Source organism: Clinocottus analis, unplaced genomic scaffold (genome assembly GCF_023055335.1).
Source record: "Clinocottus analis isolate CAN_PGR_092001 unplaced genomic scaffold, fCliAna1.0.p SCAF_23, whole genome shotgun sequence".
Taxonomy (NCBI): domain Eukaryota; kingdom Metazoa; phylum Chordata; class Actinopteri; order Perciformes; family Cottidae; genus Clinocottus; species Clinocottus analis.
The window spans coordinates 7,710,745-7,730,436 of NW_027175965.1; the positions used below are offsets into that span (position 1 = coordinate 7,710,745).

The 19,692-nt window shown below is 41.9% G+C and overlaps 1 protein-coding gene across 2 annotated transcripts in view; it reads left to right on the forward strand.

Annotated features, from left to right (window-relative positions):
• The first annotated feature begins 1,762 nt into the window (after positions 1-1,762).
• ano8b (anoctamin 8b) overlaps positions 1,763-19,692 on the forward strand; it is a 32,714-nt gene continuing 14,784 nt past the window's right edge. Inside the window, exons 1-2 of one of the 2 annotated variants that reach the window (XM_068589574.1) lie at positions 1,763-2,158; positions 18,917-19,027. In XM_068589574.1, the coding sequence (XP_068445675.1) occupies positions 1,969-2,158; positions 18,917-19,027 (301 nt within the window). In that variant the 5' untranslated portion in view covers positions 1,763-1,968. Of the gene's footprint in view, positions 2,159-15,898; positions 16,041-18,916; positions 19,028-19,692 lie in introns of those variants that run through there. The other variant, XM_068589575.1, reaches the window with a different exon arrangement.

The window sequence follows — 19,692 nt, forward strand, 5'->3', positions numbered from 1 at the left end:
AACATTTATTTAAGTTACAAACAAGACATTGTTTCTCAACATAAGTGGGAAGAGTCCTGTGACAGATCATAAATACAGACTCTCTCTGGGGAAATAGTGATGATAGTTGTGGCTTTCTCTGAAACTGACAAATAATATGAATACGAATAATTTCTTCAAATACAAAATTTTACATCTATCGATCATTTTCACATAGTTGAATTGCAACTTGTGGTTTTTTTGTATTTAATAAAAAAAATTGGTAAAAAAAGTTTTTGTGTCTTATACTTAAATTGTGCGTAGGTGTGTGTGTGTGTGTGTGTGTGTGTGTGTGTGTGTGTGTGTGTATGTGTGTGTGTGTGTGTGTGTGTGTGTGTGTTCCACTGCAGCTCCTTGCAGCTGTCAGCCCAGAGAGTGGTGAGTAAGCAGAATTTATGCTCAGATGAAGTACTTCTGAGCGGTGAGCCGTACGAGGGGAAGGGCGGCCTGCCTGCCTTCTGCACGGTGAAGCACGATATCCAGGAGGGATGGCCAAGAAAGTACATTGTGTACATGCTGAAGAGACATGGCCCGAGGCCCTGGGAGCAATCTTTAACCTGAGATCGCAATGATTTGTATAGCAGCTCTGTGTGCACAATGCGTGACAACTGCCACCTCGCAGCTGTCTAGCACCATCAATACATAAACATCTTTGTCTCTTCTTAACAAAAAGACGGTTAACATGGGGATCTTATTAAAAAAAGCCACTTTGTTGTTGTTTTTTAAGGAACAAATGCCCTGTACCCTCCTAACACACCTCATCTAACTGCACATCATCGTTTATGACAGAAACATTCTGTATTATTTACAAAGGGTCCACCAACTGATTCTGCGCCATCAGTGTTTGATTTGAAGGATGTGTTTGGGCGTACATAGGGAGACCATTGTTTGCTCATTATAAAAGACATGAGGCAAATGTGAAGATAAAACACTGTTTGTGTTGTAAAGTAAGCGTATACCTTAAATGTGTTGATGTTGTAAAGATGAAATGATAAGTGTTACTGCTGCTGAATAAAGAATAGTCAGTGGACTAAAGGAAAGAGACACACTTGTCCTTCGTCTATGAGGATATTTGTTTAATGTAAATAAGTCATACTCTATCAACTCTTCCAGGACAGGGTATGGTGCATTCTTCCAATATAGCAACCTGCTGGACTGCAGAAACTACTTGCCTGATCGACCTGCGGCTTGTGTTTGAATGAAAGCAGGAAAAATGTATGGAAGAGCATGACAACTTAACAGCATGTTGGTTATCCCATAAACATTATCAACCATGCATTTTGTTTGCCGTAAAGCAAGCGGATTTGATTTCTGCCACTAATTTCTGGCCTGTAGCTGCTGGAAGGCAGAGGTCACTGTAGGGCAATAACTCTACATTTAACCCGGAGAACCACAAGACTGCAAGGACATGCATGCATGAATGAAAATAAAAACATATTAAAGTGAGTTGTGCATGAAGTGATTTTGTAATAATAGTCAGGCAACAAAACCTGATTTTATATTTAAATTTCTCATGAATCTTCAATTTTTTTTGGGACGATGAGACAATCTGAGACAATACTATAATCCTGATGCCATGGTGAATTGTTGTAAATCGTGTGTGTGTGTGTGTGTGTGTGTGTGTGTGTGTGTGTGTGTGTGTGTGCGTGTGTGTGTGTGTGTGTGTGCCTGTGTGTGTCACCCAGCCCCCCTCCCCTCCGCGCTCTCCCTCTCTTTGTCCCTCCTCTGTAGTCGGAGGAGGAGAGCTCTCCATCAGAGTACCACCAGGATGATCACCCGCTGCACCGACAACCTTCACTTCACTTTCACACTCCTTTAACCCTTCAGTCGGACACCCGCCGGTCGCTGCGCTACACCCATGCGTTGCCCTCCACCTGAGATGCGATACTATTGTACAATTTCCCGGAGAATATCTTCATCGTCCGTCGCTCCTCCTCGCTGATAGAGAGCATGCCCGACACGGGGTCGGCGGCGACGGGCGCTGCAGCCGCGGCGGCGGCGGCGGCGGCGGCGACGGCGGCCGCCGGTGGCGCGACCACCGCCGGCGACGGCGCCGAGAGCTCCCGGCACCGACACCGAGCAGAAGCGGAGAGGCCGGAGCCGGGCGCTGCCCCGTCACAAGCCTCCTCTGGGGTACTGGGTGAGTCGAGTGTGCTGCTTCTTTTTTTAGCGTCGGACGCTGCGGTTTAGGAAGCGCATACAGGAAGAGAGGACAGGTGGACGTGATGTTGGTACCGCAGCGTCACACACCTCGCGGCGGCTTTCTTTTGTCTGCACGAGGGCGTCCCAAAAGTACCACTTTATTAGACTGCAGGCCTGTAAATAATGGGTTTTGACTTGTATTGCATGTCTGTATATCTGGGGCTTTTTTTTTTTAAATTAGCCACTGCTTTTATATCGTCTCTTCAGGAAAATGGCTACATTTGGTCACATCCTCGAGTCGGGTTTTGACCTTATTCTCTGTTACCTCCAGTCAGGACATAGTCTCACTGTTTATTGGTAGCCTACGCTACTTGCTGTCATTTTTTTTTTGGCTATATTTTCTTATTTGTGTCTGCTTGCAGGCTACCATTGGCTGCTGGTTGTGTTTATTTATGTACGTTGTGTGGAGTCCATCCTGTGTTATGAGATCTGCCAGGTAACCAAATGTTTTTGAACTTCATGATGTCATCCAGCGATTTCTAAACTAGTGTAGCCTGACGAGACTGCGCTTTCTATTTACACCTTATTGCCTCTCTGTCAGTTAGCCAGGCTATTGGCTGGGGCAGGTGTATGTTTTTTTTAATTTTCAGGGTTAAGCCATAAAGGCTCTCATAATGACATTACCATAAGGTGCCGTTGTATCTGTTGGTTTATGGCTTATTGTCATTTCTTCTTTAAGGAGCAATACAATTCTAGTATTATGTACCTTTCAACAGCTTAAAGCGTAACACACATGCTTTCTGTTTACTCTCCATGACCCTGATAGTGCATCAGAATAGAACAAATCATAGTTGCCTTGTTGCGAGAATTGCAAGTGAGGCTATTTTGGGAACATAACACAGTATTAGCCCGCGTAGAGAGCCTCAGCTGCCGAGCCGGGCTTGTTTTCCTGTGTGGGGTGCAGACTGCCTCTGTTCCCTACAAGAGTATACTGCTGCAGCGTGATGCAGTGGAGCAGGAGGCCGTCAAGCCGACAAGCGCTCCTTTCCACACTTGGTTCGAGGTAACTTGAGCTGCTAAATGGAAGAGCAGCTTGATGCACCCAGTGGTGCCTCAACGGGGTCCCACATGGGTTTCAGGAGGGTCAGCAAAAGAGATTTTGTGTTTTTATTTCATCAGCTGGACGCAAAACTGGAGGTGAAGAGGAGGCCTGGGAGACTAAACCTGTAAGGGTAGAAGCAGATAGCAAACATTTGTTCTCACTTAATAGTTTACTGGTACCAAACCCTTAATAAATAGGGCCAATGCCCTTTTATTGCTGGGTCGAACACTCTCACGCACAACCACGTGAATCGTGTCCGAGCTTCAGTCCCTTGTGCTCCCTCATTATACCTGTAATCATTCAACGAATGAACACTGTCACAAAGATAACAGTAATGAACGCATTTAGGTTTTCTTGAAAGACAGACAAGTAATACAAGTAAAAGAACCCCAAATAACAAGCATCATTTGTATAAAAAAGGGTAAATAATAAAGAAGATGAAAACAAATCTTTATTTGCGGACAGAGAACTTGCCTCCTCATGCATTAGGACCGACTGAAGTTGCTATCAGATTCAAATTTGCTCTTTTTTTGGGGAGAATATTATGTCTGACAGTGAATGCATAAACAACATCCTGCGGGGAAGAGTGAAAAAAAAAGTCTCAGACAAAAAACAAAGAAGAACTTCAAATTCATGAGGAGTATCAACGTTTCGGCAAAAGGGTTTTGCCCTCTTGAAACCTCCTGGCCCCTTTTCCCTAAATATTTCCTTATATTGGTCATGAGGCAGAAGCATTAGGTTTGGGGACTTCAGTGGGATTACCCTGATGTCACATCACCGTCCTCACACGTGTCGGTGTCAGTCAGCACTCACAACCGCAAGTCAGGATGATTTCTCCAGTTGAGATTTTTGGTTCCAGCCTGAAAGGATTTTCCTCAGAGGAGGCTTGGATGCTCGATTGTCTCCGTGCCTCCACCACGTTTTCCTAATCCTGCCTCCCCACAGTAGACTGCAATGACTTTGATCCTCTCAGCCATCTTCCTTTGTAACTCCAACAGTCGCCAGCCAACATTTCAAAGATTAATTAAGCGGCCATCATTAGAAAACGTGACGTAACAGTCGCACCAATTAGTTTGTGTTCCCTTTGAGGCCGGTGTTGATAAGATTCTGCGTTGTGGAAATCAGGTCATGTAATTTGTGGTCGTTAAATCAGACAGATTTAGGATTTAGGACATTTATTAGGATAAACGATGAGATTCTGGTAATGGAAAAAGGTGGATTGGAGCCCAAGATTCAGTCTGAATATATTCCTGAAAAGCGTTGCAATTTGCAATCTCTCTACTGTACTATACATTACATTTTTACTTTAATTCTGTTTTTAATTCAGGTTTGAGCTTTTTGTCGTGGATTGCTGAAACTTGGGGCTTAATGAGATGGTGTGGAGATGACAACTAAGTACTTTCTCTTATCAGGACGTGTCCAAAATACTTCAGAAACTAATGTTTTGTATGCCACATGCGGGGAAATTCACACTTTTGTCTCATTATTACAGTCAGCATCAAGATTCTGATTCGATGGTGGAGCTCTTTTCTGAGGCACTGGGTGGATCTGAAGGGCCCATTTTCATGTATGCATACTATATTAACTCCATCCTCGATGTTTGACATGCTTTATGTGCACTTTACAGTCTGCAAAATGCATAAGAAAAACATATTAAGTATAGATCTGTACAGACCTTCAGCCGGGGCCCGTCTCTCCTGCTCTCACTGGCTCTTCAGTAGAATACCTCAGCTTTGCTTCAGACAGATTTAGTCAGGTTCAGTGTCTCACAGGTTGCTTTAAATACAGCAGTGTTGCGAGGAAAAAGCATCACACTTTTTTTCCACAGCGGCAGACAGACTGAAGCATTGGGTTTGTGCCCTCCCACAGCTTCATTAGTGAAGGAGCTGATGAATGTAATGCAGCATGATATAATGACAGCAGTGTGCTGTCTCTAATGTCTCTAAACTTAATGTCTCTCTGCCTCCCTCTTCCTCATTGCATGCTCCCCTGAAATATCTTCTATTTCTCCTCCCCCATATAGAATAAGTGAGCAGCACATTAGCTGCATTAGAGAGGGAGAGAGGAAAATTGCCCCTCTGTGCAGTGACCTTGCTGCTTGCAATGTTGGAGCTTTATTAATCTTACCTGGATGGTCAAACACACAAATAACAGATTACTCTGGTGAACCAGTTCTTTATTTTATGATAGAATTAAGCAGACCCTCATGCTAACGATAAAACTAAGTGTCTGGCTCCTTACTGTGGTAACGCTTCATATGAGCTGGCCTTAGAAAGATCGTTGCAGTGAAGTAGCTGCTGGTCAGATGAAGGCAAACTCTGCAGTTTATGCTTCTGTCATTTCAATAGATGTTAGTTTGTGTGACTGGTGAATTTGTTTCATTTCATTTCTAAGCTCGTCTTTCCGCTGCGGTAAATATACAAAATCCATCACCTTTTGTTTCTGTGAGAGTTAATGATGCATCTACCTAATGCTGACCTTATTAAAGAGGGTCATGAGTTGGCCATGATGTGACCGATCCACAGTTTTCATCAATGTCAAAATGCGGTCTTTCCGCCATCTGTCACCGTAATTCAGTCATGTAGGCAGTTGACTTTGTTTTTGGTGTCACAGGAGTCCCTGCCTTCATGTTAAATTACATTAAAAAATGAGTCCAATTAGTTGGATAAAAAGTAATTGGAAAAGACAGCGTAGTGTTCTCTGCTGGTATCAGTCGGTATCAGGAGAAAACAATTAGGATTTATTTCCCTATTGTCTTGTAAATCCAGGTGACCTTGCTTGATCTATTTGTGCCTGTCTGTTTTTTTTCACTGAGGAGGATATGTATGCCAGTTTTGGAGATGATCAATATATTTCTGAGCTGCCATTATGCAATTAAACAATGAGTGTTTCTTGCCTCAAATAAATGCGTAAACAAGCTAAGAGCAGCACGATCTGTTCATTTCTCTCTGTTTAATAACAGCTAAGTGGGCTTTTATTGTTATTTGAATTTAGTTTGCTTGGTTCTCAATCTCTCCAAATGTAGAGACGATCCCGTACATGTCGCCTAGCACACTATGAGACACCTTCAGGTCAGAGTATCCCCCTGTAACTGCTGTCTCCAAAGCTACCATTAGGTATGAGCTGTTGTCTTGCCTGTAGTGATTCACTTGACCCAGATTCTCCTGTTTTTTTTTTGATATCTTAATCATATCAACCATAATGCATCTTTGCCTCGAGCCAACCAACTTATAAATCCTCATCCACGGTCTCTGGAAATGTATACTTCTTCCATTTATAGCCGTGAAGATTATCAAACTGTAAGCGGAAAATGATAATGCACACTCCAGAGCTTAATGCACTCCGAGCTCAGAGAGAGAGAGTCGGTGTCGCCTGTCTCCTGATGCAGCGGCATGTCGCAGAGACCTTATCGGGGAGTTTATGCTCCATTCTCTGGGATCAAAGCAGAGTCAATAACCAGCCTCCTCCTGTGTGTAACTGATATTGCATTCCTGAAGGGAAAAGTAGTGCATTCGGTCGCCCTGTCCTTTATCCTCTGTGACTATACCGACGAGGCCTGAATTACATTTTTTATTTTTTTTTGCCTCAGTTGTAGTAATCGCTCCACATTAGCCACGAGAGGTTCTCTAGCGGTGTCGAGAGAATCCTAAAAGAGCCATGAAAGTGTAACAGACAACACATGGGGGAGGAAAAAAAGCTCTTTCGCTTGCGGCTGATAACTAGAAATATTGTCCAATTCAGAGCCAGTCAATGAGAAGCAAGGGACTCTTTAAGCACCCAGTCTCAGTCTGTGTTGTACGTTTTTGTCTCTTTTGTTCTTGTTTCCGTCTTAACGCTCTCCTGTGTCTAGTTTTATTTAGCAGGTCTGTGTTAATTTGGTTGGTCGGTAGAGAGGTGCTAATCTTCACCTTTTTTCCTTGCGTGGCTCTGTATATTCATCCTGTTTCGGTAGCGGTGAGGGGCAGATGGGAGCTCGTTCAATGCATATGAGGAACAGAATCGGTGCTCATCGGGCTCCAGTGTTTATCTCCTACTGACGTGTTCAGAGAGAAACTCATGCCCTGCCCTGCAAGGGGGGAAACAGCACTTTCTGCTCATATATTAGCATAGAGGCCACAGCTGTAGATTACAGATAAGAGCTTAGCAGAGGGTTCTCACCTCAATATTTTCCCTTTTGTGTCCTTTTTAATCAGTTCTTCTTGTTGGTGTAGAATATGGTGTAGTCTTGCCAGGGGCAACATCTGTCACCACTGCATTGAGTCAGGGATCAAGCATCCCATAGTGTGAACTATTACATCAAGTACTATGTGAAATAATGTCCATATGAATGAATGAATGAATGAAATGAATGAATGAATGAATGAATGAAAAGTACTTTATTAATCTCCAAGGAGAAATTTTTTGTCGTACTAGCAGCATCCCAATGCCGTAAACTAAGTTAAACACACAGATGATAAAATAAAATAAATAATAACAGGAACAGCGGGTAACAGATGTATGCATAAGTAAGAAATAAGTATAAACATATATATACACATACATGCAAGCAAGCGGAATGGATACATATATATATATATACATACATCCGCACACATATACATACACACATACATACATATCTACATATGCATATATACACACATACATACATATACACATACACATACATATACATATATACAAACATATACATATACACATATACATATATACATACATACACATACACATACCTACACATACACACCCACCCGTGGCCCACACACATACATGTACACATATATACATACACACATATACATATCTATACACATACACACACATACACATATACATACATACACATACATACACATATACATACATACATACACATACATACATATGCATGCATGCATGCATACATACATACATACATACATACATACATACATACAAACATACACATACTCACATGTACACATACATATACACATACACATGTGCAAAACATACACAACAACAACAACAACAACAACAACAACAACAATATACATATAAAATGTACATACATATAAAATGTACAACAATATACATATAAAATGTATATCTTCTGTTATTTTTCTCTTCTAGCTCTGTTTTGGTCTCGACCAACTATTTAGATGCAAAATGTTCCAAGAGCAGGTACAGAGCTTTTTTCAACCAAAACAACAAAGTTGTGGGTGACTACGTTAAAAAATGAGCCGAAACACATTAAAGCCACTTTATATTTACACTGAAAGAAGTATTTAAACCCAAGACTCCACCATTGAATCAAGTGGAAATATCGTTGACAACTTCTGCCTCATCAATTTCCCATAATTCACCCTGACACCTTTGGGAGCTTTGGTGTTGAATTTAATGAATAAAGTTCTGTCCGTTCAAACAAAGCATTCCTAACCGGAGTGAGTTTGCACTGACTGGACCAGCGGAGTAAGAGGTTGGATTGTGTGAATAGGACTGAGGTAGTTTTCACTCCTCTCTCTTTTTTGTTGAGTAAAGTTTTGCATCTTTTGTTCCTCGTCTGAAAAGTCCAGTCAGATTCTGGCCCCTGCCTTTTAATAAGAATTTGAACGTGGCGAAAGCCTTTTTACAACCACGGGGGGAACATGCTGTTCCAGCTCTTATGTTTGCACACTGTCACTGTTGACTGATGTCAGCCTTCAACACTAAAGTACAGGCTTTCATTTAGCTTCTCTCTGCCTCAACCCCTCTTTTTCCTCCTTTCTCCTTATCTTTTTGTTTACTGTTCATACAAAGCAACATATACTTCATGTGCCGTCTACAGCAACACGCCTGTTTTGTTGGACACAAACCTCATACGGTCACTGTGCTCTGCTCGCTGCAGCTTTTACTCCCGTCCTTTCCCTTTAGAAAAGGCTGTGATTGTGCACTGATGCTGAAGAAATTGGTTCTCAAGGAACATAAACCGCATTGGCACATCTTTATTTGCATTTAGGAGTGTGATAGGAGTTAGGAGTTTTACAATTTCCCCAACGGTCTGTTGTCTGCATGAAGGTTTCTGAGTATAACTGTCTCCATTCACATAGAAGGGAGAAGAGAGTATTAAGAAGAGAAGAGTAATGATTTCCTTCTTTTTTGTAAGTAGAAATTTGTAAAACGGTAAAGTCAGTTGCTCTGATTGAATTAGCTCAATCCTGCACTAGTTTCTGATGAAGCAGTCATTATGAACAGCACTACTCCTCCAGCGTTAAATACATTCGAATTAAATGCTGCGTGCCTTTTTTTGAATTGACTTTTAATATCAAAGCACCATTAAAGATGTTTTCCTCTGCTTGTCATTGTGTGGGAAAGGAAATGGGAGGAATGGTGTTATGTACAATCATCACTGGTTCCTCTGGGTATTGATCGGACTCGGAGGCTCCCTCCCATCTTTCCTGTCCAGGAATAGAATATCGTACCATCATAAAGATCAGTTAATCCACAGCCATCCGACTGACTGACTCACTCCAGCAGTATCTTTGCTCTGAATTCACTCTTTATTATCACTTCCTCTACTATTGCCGTAGTGCCCGGCATCATTTCTGGCGTGAATAGAAATACCCAGTCGGCCTGATGCTCACTGAGTTGTCACCACACCAGAGTGGCTGATTATCTAATGATTATAATCATGAATGACCTCCTGAAAACTAGAGCCCCTTAATTTTGATGACAGCAATCTAATTTCTATATTTCTTCCCATCATTCAATTAGCTTTCACAAAATAATGCTAGCTTTAAGTCTGCTACCGTATCCCGTTACCTGTAGTTTGTTAAATCTGTAAAATTAAAAAAAAAAACACACACATAATATACCATATTTATCTTAAACTAAGCTAATGAACCCACAGATATAAGAGCAGTATTGATCTGTGCATCAAACCCTAGCCAAGAAAACAATAAGCAACCAATATAAACTGTATTTTTCGTCCACATATTTGGCCATGCTGTATCTGGATATCAAACAACAACACCATGCCGTGGTGCTGTCGGGATCCTTAAAGCTCCACACAACACAGAAATGACCACCAGGACGTGTTTGCATTGTCGCTGTGTGTAATCCTTGTCCCTTTTGTTCTGTGTGTTAATCAGAAAACCCTTGTGGCAGTTGTCCACTACTCAACAAGAAGGTCTTTTTTGCTCCACAAAGGTTGCTATTCACCCCACAATATTCATCACCACTACTCGCTTATTCATAATTTGTAACCCCCCCCTGTGACAATGCTTAATTCAGCCAGTTAGATAACCAGCCTGTGGTGGTCTGATGCTGTAGTCTGCATCAACTGGCCGGTGTTGAGTTCTTATTCTGTTCATGATTGTTACCTGTCTGCATAGCAGACTGCATAATCTTCCTCATTAAACACTAACTAGCTAACTCAGAAATACCTACGACCGAGAGTAGGAAGCGAAGGAGGCAAATTAAACGAGGAGCAGAGGCAGAAAAAAGAGAAAGAAGATGGGATGGAGAGAAAAGTGATACTTCAACTATTCTGCTGCGTGAGCACTGTGGCTCTTTTCTGGTCTTCTCTTGTCCTTTTCTTGGCCTGCAGCCACGGGGCGGCTCGAGTATCACATGTAATCATTGTTATTTTGAGGTCAAGGACGAGCCCCTATTATCCTCCCTGCGCCTGTTAATGAGGAAACCCGAGTTCTGACATCCACCAGCATTGACATCTTCATCCCATTTGTCACAAAGGTGGAACAGACACCTCCTATCTGCGCCTGAAGAAAGACATAATCTCAGTTACATCATATACTTACATCATATACAGGTTATTTTATCTGAGAGCAGGTTCCTCTAGTGATGGTATAGCAACTTTAGCAGCGTGGTCCACCACTTTGCTCCAATACTTTGATTTATGACTTAAAACCTGCAAAACTATGGACATTCACATCATCCTCAGATGTAATATGTGTCACACTATCCTCCGACTTGTCTTTCTGAGTCAGAGATATTAGGAATTTCTGAACGCTATGATATCTCCTGCTTACTTGGTGACTATATAATCATGGATAAACCACTAGCAACATGGCTACAAAGCCCTCATACTCGTTAAATCCAATCAAATCTTTCAGGGAATAAGAGCTAAAGACTGTTTTGTATTTGGTTTCACTCTACAAATGCATGACAAATCTCAAATCAAATACGTTCTCTTATTTTCTTCCTGTTGTGTTAATATTGCATGAATGGAGCATTTGAGCTAATTATTAGCAAATATTATGGTTTTAACATGCTAAACCAAGAGGATAAACACAGCGAACATTTAGCTGCTAAACATCAGCATGCTAGTATTGTCATTTTGAGGATGTTAGCATGCTAATGTTAGCGTTTAGCTGAAAGCACCGGTGATACGAAGACGATGTCAGCAGTGATTATACATGTCTGGAGAAAGAAGTATGTTAATTATAGTAGACTTGATTTTTAACTTTTATATATTTTATAGTTTTGAGTTCATGTTTCTTCAAAAATGCACAACACAGCTGATATTGAGCCAAGCTGAATGCAATGTGTCTTTGACAGGAAACCTGTAACTTTATCTTTTGTATGTACGTTCAGTCCTTTGATTGTCAGTTTTTCCTTTTTTTTGTAATGCCAAAGGCAGAAATTCTTCTTTTGCAAACAACACTGTTGTGTGTTCATGCTTTGGCACTGAAGCATCTGCACTTTGTTAACTCAGGTTTATTTGTGTCACTACCAAGCATCAACTCCCTTCTTTCCCTCTGCCCAGATTGAAGGCATCATCCATATGAGCATGTCCACAGTGATGACAAATACCTCTTGAGACAGCATGGGTGAGAGGAAAAGGCAGGAGAGCTGAGAGAGAGATAAAAAGAAACGCATGGAGAGAAGGAGGGACCGAGAGATTCTGCCCAGCGGGGCTAAGCGAGAGGATTTGGGATGAGAGAAAGAGGCAGGAATGATAGCAACACAAGTATATAGAGTGACTGAGAGGAGAGCAGACTTAGGTAAAAGAAAGCAACAAAAAAGACATGTGGAGTGCTCTGCTGCGAAGGGAAGAGAGGCCTTTCATAAAATCCAAAACACATCTGTGTGTGCAGCTGCCCGTGGAAAAGAGGAATGCAATGTGGAATTGGGAGTGTTTGTCAATTTGGTGCCAAAATGTGTGCAGACTGTGCACCTTGCATTGGGAGGTTGCAGGTGGTTGTTGCGATTCAGTGTTTGGAAGTTGGAGGAAGCGGGAGAGAGGAAGAGAGGGAGGGAGGGAGAAGTTGGAGGAGACAGATAATAGGAACGTTGGGTTGAGGTTTGCTTTTTCCTCCCTCAGGACATGCAGGCTGCAGTTGCAGAATCCAAAACTTGATTCACATAATCTTCACAGGTGCAACGGTCTGATTTGGGTTTTTTTTCCAGACATTTCAGCCGCGAGATTTAATGACGAGCGTGCACGTCGTCGTTGAACCCTCTCGTACGGTGATGTTTTGTTTTTTTCCTCTGTCTGTTTTACCGTCTTACTCTTTTCATCTGTATTTTCCGTGTGTGTTTTGTGAGTTTGTGCACCGGTTTAAAAGCGGCGCTGTCTGTCGGTGACTGTATAACTGTGCACTCAGCTCAGGATGGCGATACACAGAGTCAGGGATGGAAATTATTCTAATTAAGGAAATTGTTGAGGTGTTTGAACCCGATTAGTCTCTCTGTCCCCACTTACTGATGTAATCAATCTAATAGGTCATGTGTTTCATCCACACACTCAGGAGTTGTGATAATAAAAATGCTTCCTGACTTATTTTCTATTGCTAAATTCCCTCCTTGTCTCTGCAGAGTTAAGTCAGTATGTCTGGCTTTTATTATATTATGTCTGTTTGCTCCTCTCTATCTGCCTCTGTGTTGGACTGGCTCGCTGAAAAGATAGAAACCCTGTCTACGTTTCCAGCCTCCCAGGAAACACACACGGCAGGCGGCATATTTAGAAAAGACATGTTTTTTTTCTCGAGGTGCATTTGAAAGTACAAATCCTCAGCATCACATCAGTGCGGTAAATTTACTCTGCAGGCCTCAGAAACTGAGAAAGGGGGAACATTTAGTCTCTTAAATGATTCCAGCGGATCCACGATAGGCAGCCAAGGAAAAGTATTTTAGTATTTAGTTTATTTGTGATGTGAACCCAAACTAAATAACAAAAATGTTCCACATTTCCTACCCACATATTGCTTTGGTGTTCTCTTTTTTTAGTTTCACATTAATGCGAATGTGAACAATTGCTAAGAAAGGCTTTTCTCAGGTGAAGCGGTCACTTGATTACCTGTAACCCGACACCATCGGTGGTGACTCAGCAAATATATTGCATACTTGATTAAATAAACAAGGGACCTTTAAGCCGAGCCTAAACCCAGACGGTGAGATAATAGATGGGCTCTCAAGATGCATATAATACATTATGATATCTTACTGTTATTATCCTGCTAATACCATGTGGTGTTCCATCTATTCTGTTGAAAGTCATGTTTTACATCTACAAGTGCAGCGTGTCAGGAACAAGGCAGGTGTAATGTACAGTAGCTGCAGTAAGTGTCAATGAGGGGCTCCTATGCAAAACACTGAAGCGATTGCTAATCACCGAATTGATTTTCAGAAAAAAAAACAAGGAGCCTGCAGGTCATCACTTTACCGGACACATTTTCTTTCTGCAGCATATTGCAGAGCTTCACTATGTTGTCGCAACTGTCTTAAGGCTCATAAAAGTATTCTATATCTTTATCTATACATATATATATAAATATATTTTTTTATGTATGTCTGCTGCCTTGATAGACTTGACCGGCAGTTAATTTATGATTTCTTCGTCTTCTCTGTAAGTCTTGGATCACTCAGCTATTTCCCCCAGCTCTGCTCTTCCTTCCCATTTACAAAATGGTTGCTCTGTATTACGCAATATTGCGAGGGCGTTTTTTTCCAGTCAGCAACAGGTGTGCTGCGTCATTCTCCCAGTTGCAAAGGCCCTTAACCGTCTGCACGAGGACGAGATAACGGCACATTTCTGCATCGTTGCAATATCCACATTCAATGTTTATGTCTGTTTATTTGTCGACCAAATATTTTTTTTAGAAGAAGAATATTTTCCACTGACCAAAAGTGAGTAAGAAATGAATTAACCAATGTGGTTTGTGCTACTAACCCCTGAGAGTTATCAGAAGAGTCCTGAAAGCAGCGAAGACAGTGTGTGCATCGTAAAGTCTTTCCTTTAGTCTGTGACCTTCACTTCTAAGTGCGTCGTCTGAATTCCTATTAATCGAGCACGTTGTATCTAACTCTCACACAGGCACACAGACACACACCTGTGTGCACACAGACAGATAAACAGCCTGCAGAAAGACTGGCTGCTGTCTGATAAGTGCCAGCCCTGAAACAGGCGTCGCCCTGTGAAGGCCGTGAGTAATTCAGGCTTCATCTGTATCACTGCTACTTCTGGGCCAACGCGCTCGATGATGCCCTGGTTTCTGACTGAGATGATTAACACCGCGACAAGAGATGAAAGGAGGAAAGTGATAAGCGCTTTGTCTTCTCGGTGTGTTGTTGGATGTCATTTTGCAAACATAAACATTTGGGATCACTTTTCTATGTATTTACAGACTACCCAACGTGGCTATAATGAACATATTGAGGTAAACTGGGTGCAATTTTTAAGAATTTTAAAGTTAAACGTTTCTTTTTTAATGTAACATGTATACAATATCTGTGGCACTCAGTCTATTCAGGAACACTGATGAGTAAAACCTGGATAAAAGCCATCAATGCAAATTGCTACCCTGTCAAATCAATCGTAGAACGGGCAGATAGGGATAATGAGAAGCAAATGAGTTTCAAAAAAGGATTGTTAGTAATGGACTGTGACTCAAAATCAAGACGGTGGGTTTATTTAGTGCATTCAGGGAACGACGTGTAGCTAAATCAATATTTTATTATCGACAATCTTGCATTTACAAACTATGCATTCTCACCTGACTGCAGTTCCCCTCAGCTCTGCAGCACTACAGCTCCTTTCAGCTCATTGTTTCGGTTCAGACTTTCTACTCTCATCAGCATTATTTTGAAAAAGCTTCCTGCTCAGAACCAACACGTGTCCCTCTCGAGCTGGTGGAGACCAAACACAGTGTGAATATCTGCCTTTTATTAACCAGGTGGCCAGAAACATATCTTAAATTGCTAATGTTTTACTTCACATTGACCCTGAAAACCCGTACTGATGCTGCTAATAAACAGCCTAATGGCTGTTATGGCTGTTTCATGTGTGCTGCTTTGAGGGAACTACTTCCCCTGAAGGTGACAGCAACCTTCCCCCACGGCAGCTGAGAGATGGTCTGTTTGTGTAGTCTGGTGAAGCCTTGATGGCCTTGATGTATGAATCAATATCTATCTTCCTAACCAAATGCAAACACTCGAATGCATGCAAAAGATCTGAACACATGCTCAGTGTTGAGGCTCATAAACTGAAGCATTGTTGAAGCAGTGAAACCAATCTGTCGGCTGTTCCAGGAGTGTGTGTGTCTGCTGTGTGCGTTGCCCTCAGCGATGAATACAGGACTCGATTAGAATTGCTGTCATGTCGCACCACCGCCTGCAGCATTTCATCTCAAGCGCAGCGGACCGGGCAGTCAGATTTCAGTATCTAGGAGTACCACTCGAGATTAAATAGTAAAAAAATACCTCGCGCTGTTTCCTGTTTGACCCGTTTCAATGTTTGAAAATGTTCTTCAGAGGGGAAGAGCGTTGTGGAACCAGATTAAGTTGTCACAACCTCTTTGTAAGTACTGAAGAGGGATTCTTTAAATAGTAATGCTACCGTTTAAGTCTAGGTGTGTTCAAGTGTGTATCACTAATGTGTTTTGATTTATCTTGATAGAAAATATCTTCTGCCAAATGTGTTTGGGAGGCATTCTCGCTGTATCTTTAATGACTTTTTGACTTTATTTTACGAATATAAAACATTTAAGATGACAACCAAGGGAGACGAGGAGGAAGCGGACTGTTAAAACAGTGTTGTAGCTAAGCCGTGATACAAAGCTAATGAATACGATCTGAGTTGAAGCTATAATAGTCAATATTCATTCACATTAAAGTCTGGAGGAACAGCTAAGTAACAAAAAAACAGTGGCAAAACTATGAAAATGTATGTTAAGACAAGTTTTAAAGCTGCAATAATTTACTTTTTAGGGCACCAGAACACAACATTGACCATTTGACAGCAGACACAGAGCAATACATCCGTCTTTTTACTGTAGTTTGCTGGTTTGATCTCTGCGAACCTCTGAAGGAAACATATTAATGCTAAATAACTAACTTCATCAGCCAGTTGCTAACTTTATTTGACTGTGGTTGGTGACATACAGGTAGCTTACAGTCGGTTTATTACAGCTATTTACCTGATAAGTGATAACAGCTGCGCACACTGGCTGCACATGAGGCGGAGATTACATTGATCCAAAATGGATCAAATGTTCTGGGATGAAGGTTACTGCAGATTTGGGTGATAATTGGTTTTAAATAATAGTTGTAACGGCCATTTTGCATGTTTTGGGTATGTTGGACCTCCCACCACTGGGGGGCGCAAGGCCGACTGCTATACTGCTGTCGGACTTAAATAATCAGGAGAGGCATTGGGGTCAAGTGCTGCTTATTGTGGGAAAGCAAACAGTTTTTGACCGTTTTATGGGCCCAACTTCAAATAATGTGTGTTTTAAATTTTTTTGACAATCCTTTTTAATCGTGTGTGTGTATATATTATGTTGTGTGATGTCTTGAGCTACTTTAGACCCTGAATTTCCCTTAGAGGATCAATAAAGTAATTATCTATCTATCTATCTATCTATCTATCTATCTATCTATCTATCTATCTATCTATCTATCTATCTATCTATCTATCTATCTATCTATCTATCTATCTATCAGTGCTGCAACAGAAAAGGAACATTGGTTTGTTTTATGATTGGAATACCGGCCACTAAGTTACGCCGATGAGGTTATTATTTTGGTTATTTGGTAAGAATAAACATGATGGACTTTAATTAAACGCGACAGAACAAACACTCAAGTGAGCAGCCAAGTACAGCCTCATGGTTGGATAGGCAACGGGGGCACTGCATTCAAGTCAAAATAGTAGTAATTCCACTTAATAAGTTGGAAAAAATATTGATAGGGACAAAGCAAGTCGACCGCATGTTGGTGCAGTGCGTATGTGCAAACATGGAGCGAGTATTTATTCCCCGGACGCGGCTGGTTTCTGGGAAGCCCCATGACGTCTCCCTCCCTGACGCCACTCAAGGAAGTAGAGGGACACACTCAGCAGCAGCACAATTATGCGTTTTATGTGACGGGAGCTTCTTGGACCCACACAGCACTGCGTGATTTACAGCATCGTGCTTGTAGCGTTGGAAGTCCTGGTTAAATTTACAGCTCGCCATGACCTTGACCCTCGTGAGGGTGTGTGTGTTAGCGTTCACTTTTTGTAACCGTGTAAGCAAAAATGGGATCCAGTTCTGGGATGCACATTGACAAGATGATATATTTTGGTCTCTTTTGACTGTTTTTAAATACATAAGAATAAACAAATACTATGTCAATGGATGATTTATGGGATTCTTAACATGTTTATGTGTCATCTCTGGGAAGTACACCACTTCCCAGCTCTTCTGTTGCCTCGTGTCTGTGACAAAAGCGCTGCTGTGGGACAGGCTTTCTCTCCAGGCTGCCGTCTTTATTATTCAGGACCCGGGAAATGGTTTTTCACAAACTGTCCTCTGACAGCTGAGTAGAGTCTGGGGGTTAAACTGGTTACAGAGTCGCTCGCTGCTGCTGCTGCTGTCCTTCTGAACAGCCGATCAGTGGGAATATGAGAGTAGTGGGTCAGTGACAGATACATGAGGTGTCAAAAATGAAGATCATTTGAGCCTCGATGCAAAAATTGCACTTGTTTTAAGAATGTTTCCATAACGTAACTCTACCCAGCCGAGAAGATATATATTATCTTCATTCAGACGGCCGCAGTAGGGGAGACTGTGTCAGAATGGACATACTGTGTGTGCTACAGTGCAGCTATGTTTGGTGTACTGTTGACCTCAGGAAACAAGACGACGTCATTCTTCACAGGAGGCTGTTTATTCATAGTCCATCTTTCTAAGTATTGTGATCTTTAAACTATTCAAGGCTCATATTTGGGGCGTTCCTGAGACTCAGAACATCAGACAACACTGAGAAACAGCTTCACTTTGCATGTGTTGAGTTGATTGAGCCAAGTGTCCGTGGGTGTGTGTGTGTGTGACAATTCATGGAGTGTGGACAGTGTGTGGCCTGCGGTCTTGGCACGGCAGGATTAGCTCCGTCAGTCTCATGTTGTGAGCTGAGGGGGCGTGACATTTAAATCTGTCCTGTCAAGAGGGATGATTTTGTGTGTGTGTGCGTGTGCGTGTGTGTGTGTCTTTCTGCGTGTGTGTCCGGGCGGCCGGGTTACGAGTTTTGAATGCAGGGTTGCAGGAAATGTTATTTCTCCGTACACTTTAAAAAGGTGACTCTCTCTCTCTCTCTCTCTCTCTCTCTCTCTCTCTCTCTCTCTCTCTCTCTCTCTCTCTCTCTCTCTCTCTCTCTCTCTCTCTCTCTCTCTCTCTCTCTCTCTCTCTCTCTCAGATAAGCTGTTTGGAAAGCGGCTGCTGCAGGCTGGGAGACACATCATGTCTCATAAGTCTTGGATGAAAACGGTGCCCACGGAGAACTGTGATGTCCTCATGACATTTGCAGGTCAAGCACTCACACACACACTCACATGTTTGTATTTCTAAACTTGTGAGGACTCTTGTTGACGTTATGCCGTAACCATCACAAAAGATGCCTAAGGTCGAACCTTATCTCCACCTGAATGTGCTCTTAACATATGCGACGAGTCTTTGTTCTTTTAGTCTAAATATTGGTAAAGTAAAACACATGCAGCCTTATGAAGCGTCCTTTTTATTTTAATGCTCCAACGGGCACTGAAGCCCCATAAAACGTAAATTATGATTTGATCTGATAAATTATAGCTGTGAATTTACTTTCTCACGCTCCAGGCGAGGACGAAGGCAATACTTCTATTTAAAGAGGTATTATCTGTCTCTACGAACACAGAGATCCCAACCGACCACTGAGCAGCAGAGAACTTTTAAAATGTACTCGTCAGGATCAATACACTTACTGTTAATAACCAAGAAGAGGATCATGACTCGTACATTCATCACTTAACTTCCTGAGCCGTAAACTGAAGGTCAGAGAAGCTGTTTTATGACTGCTTTGAATCTCTGAGCTCAGAAAGCAGAGAAGAAGAGTCGCTCTCAAGTGTTTGTTAGTGCGAGTCTTAACCTCCAAGCTGCTGCTCAAGAATAAATAGTGCAGGGCTGTGGGAGTTCTCCCGGCAGCTCCCATGAACGGTA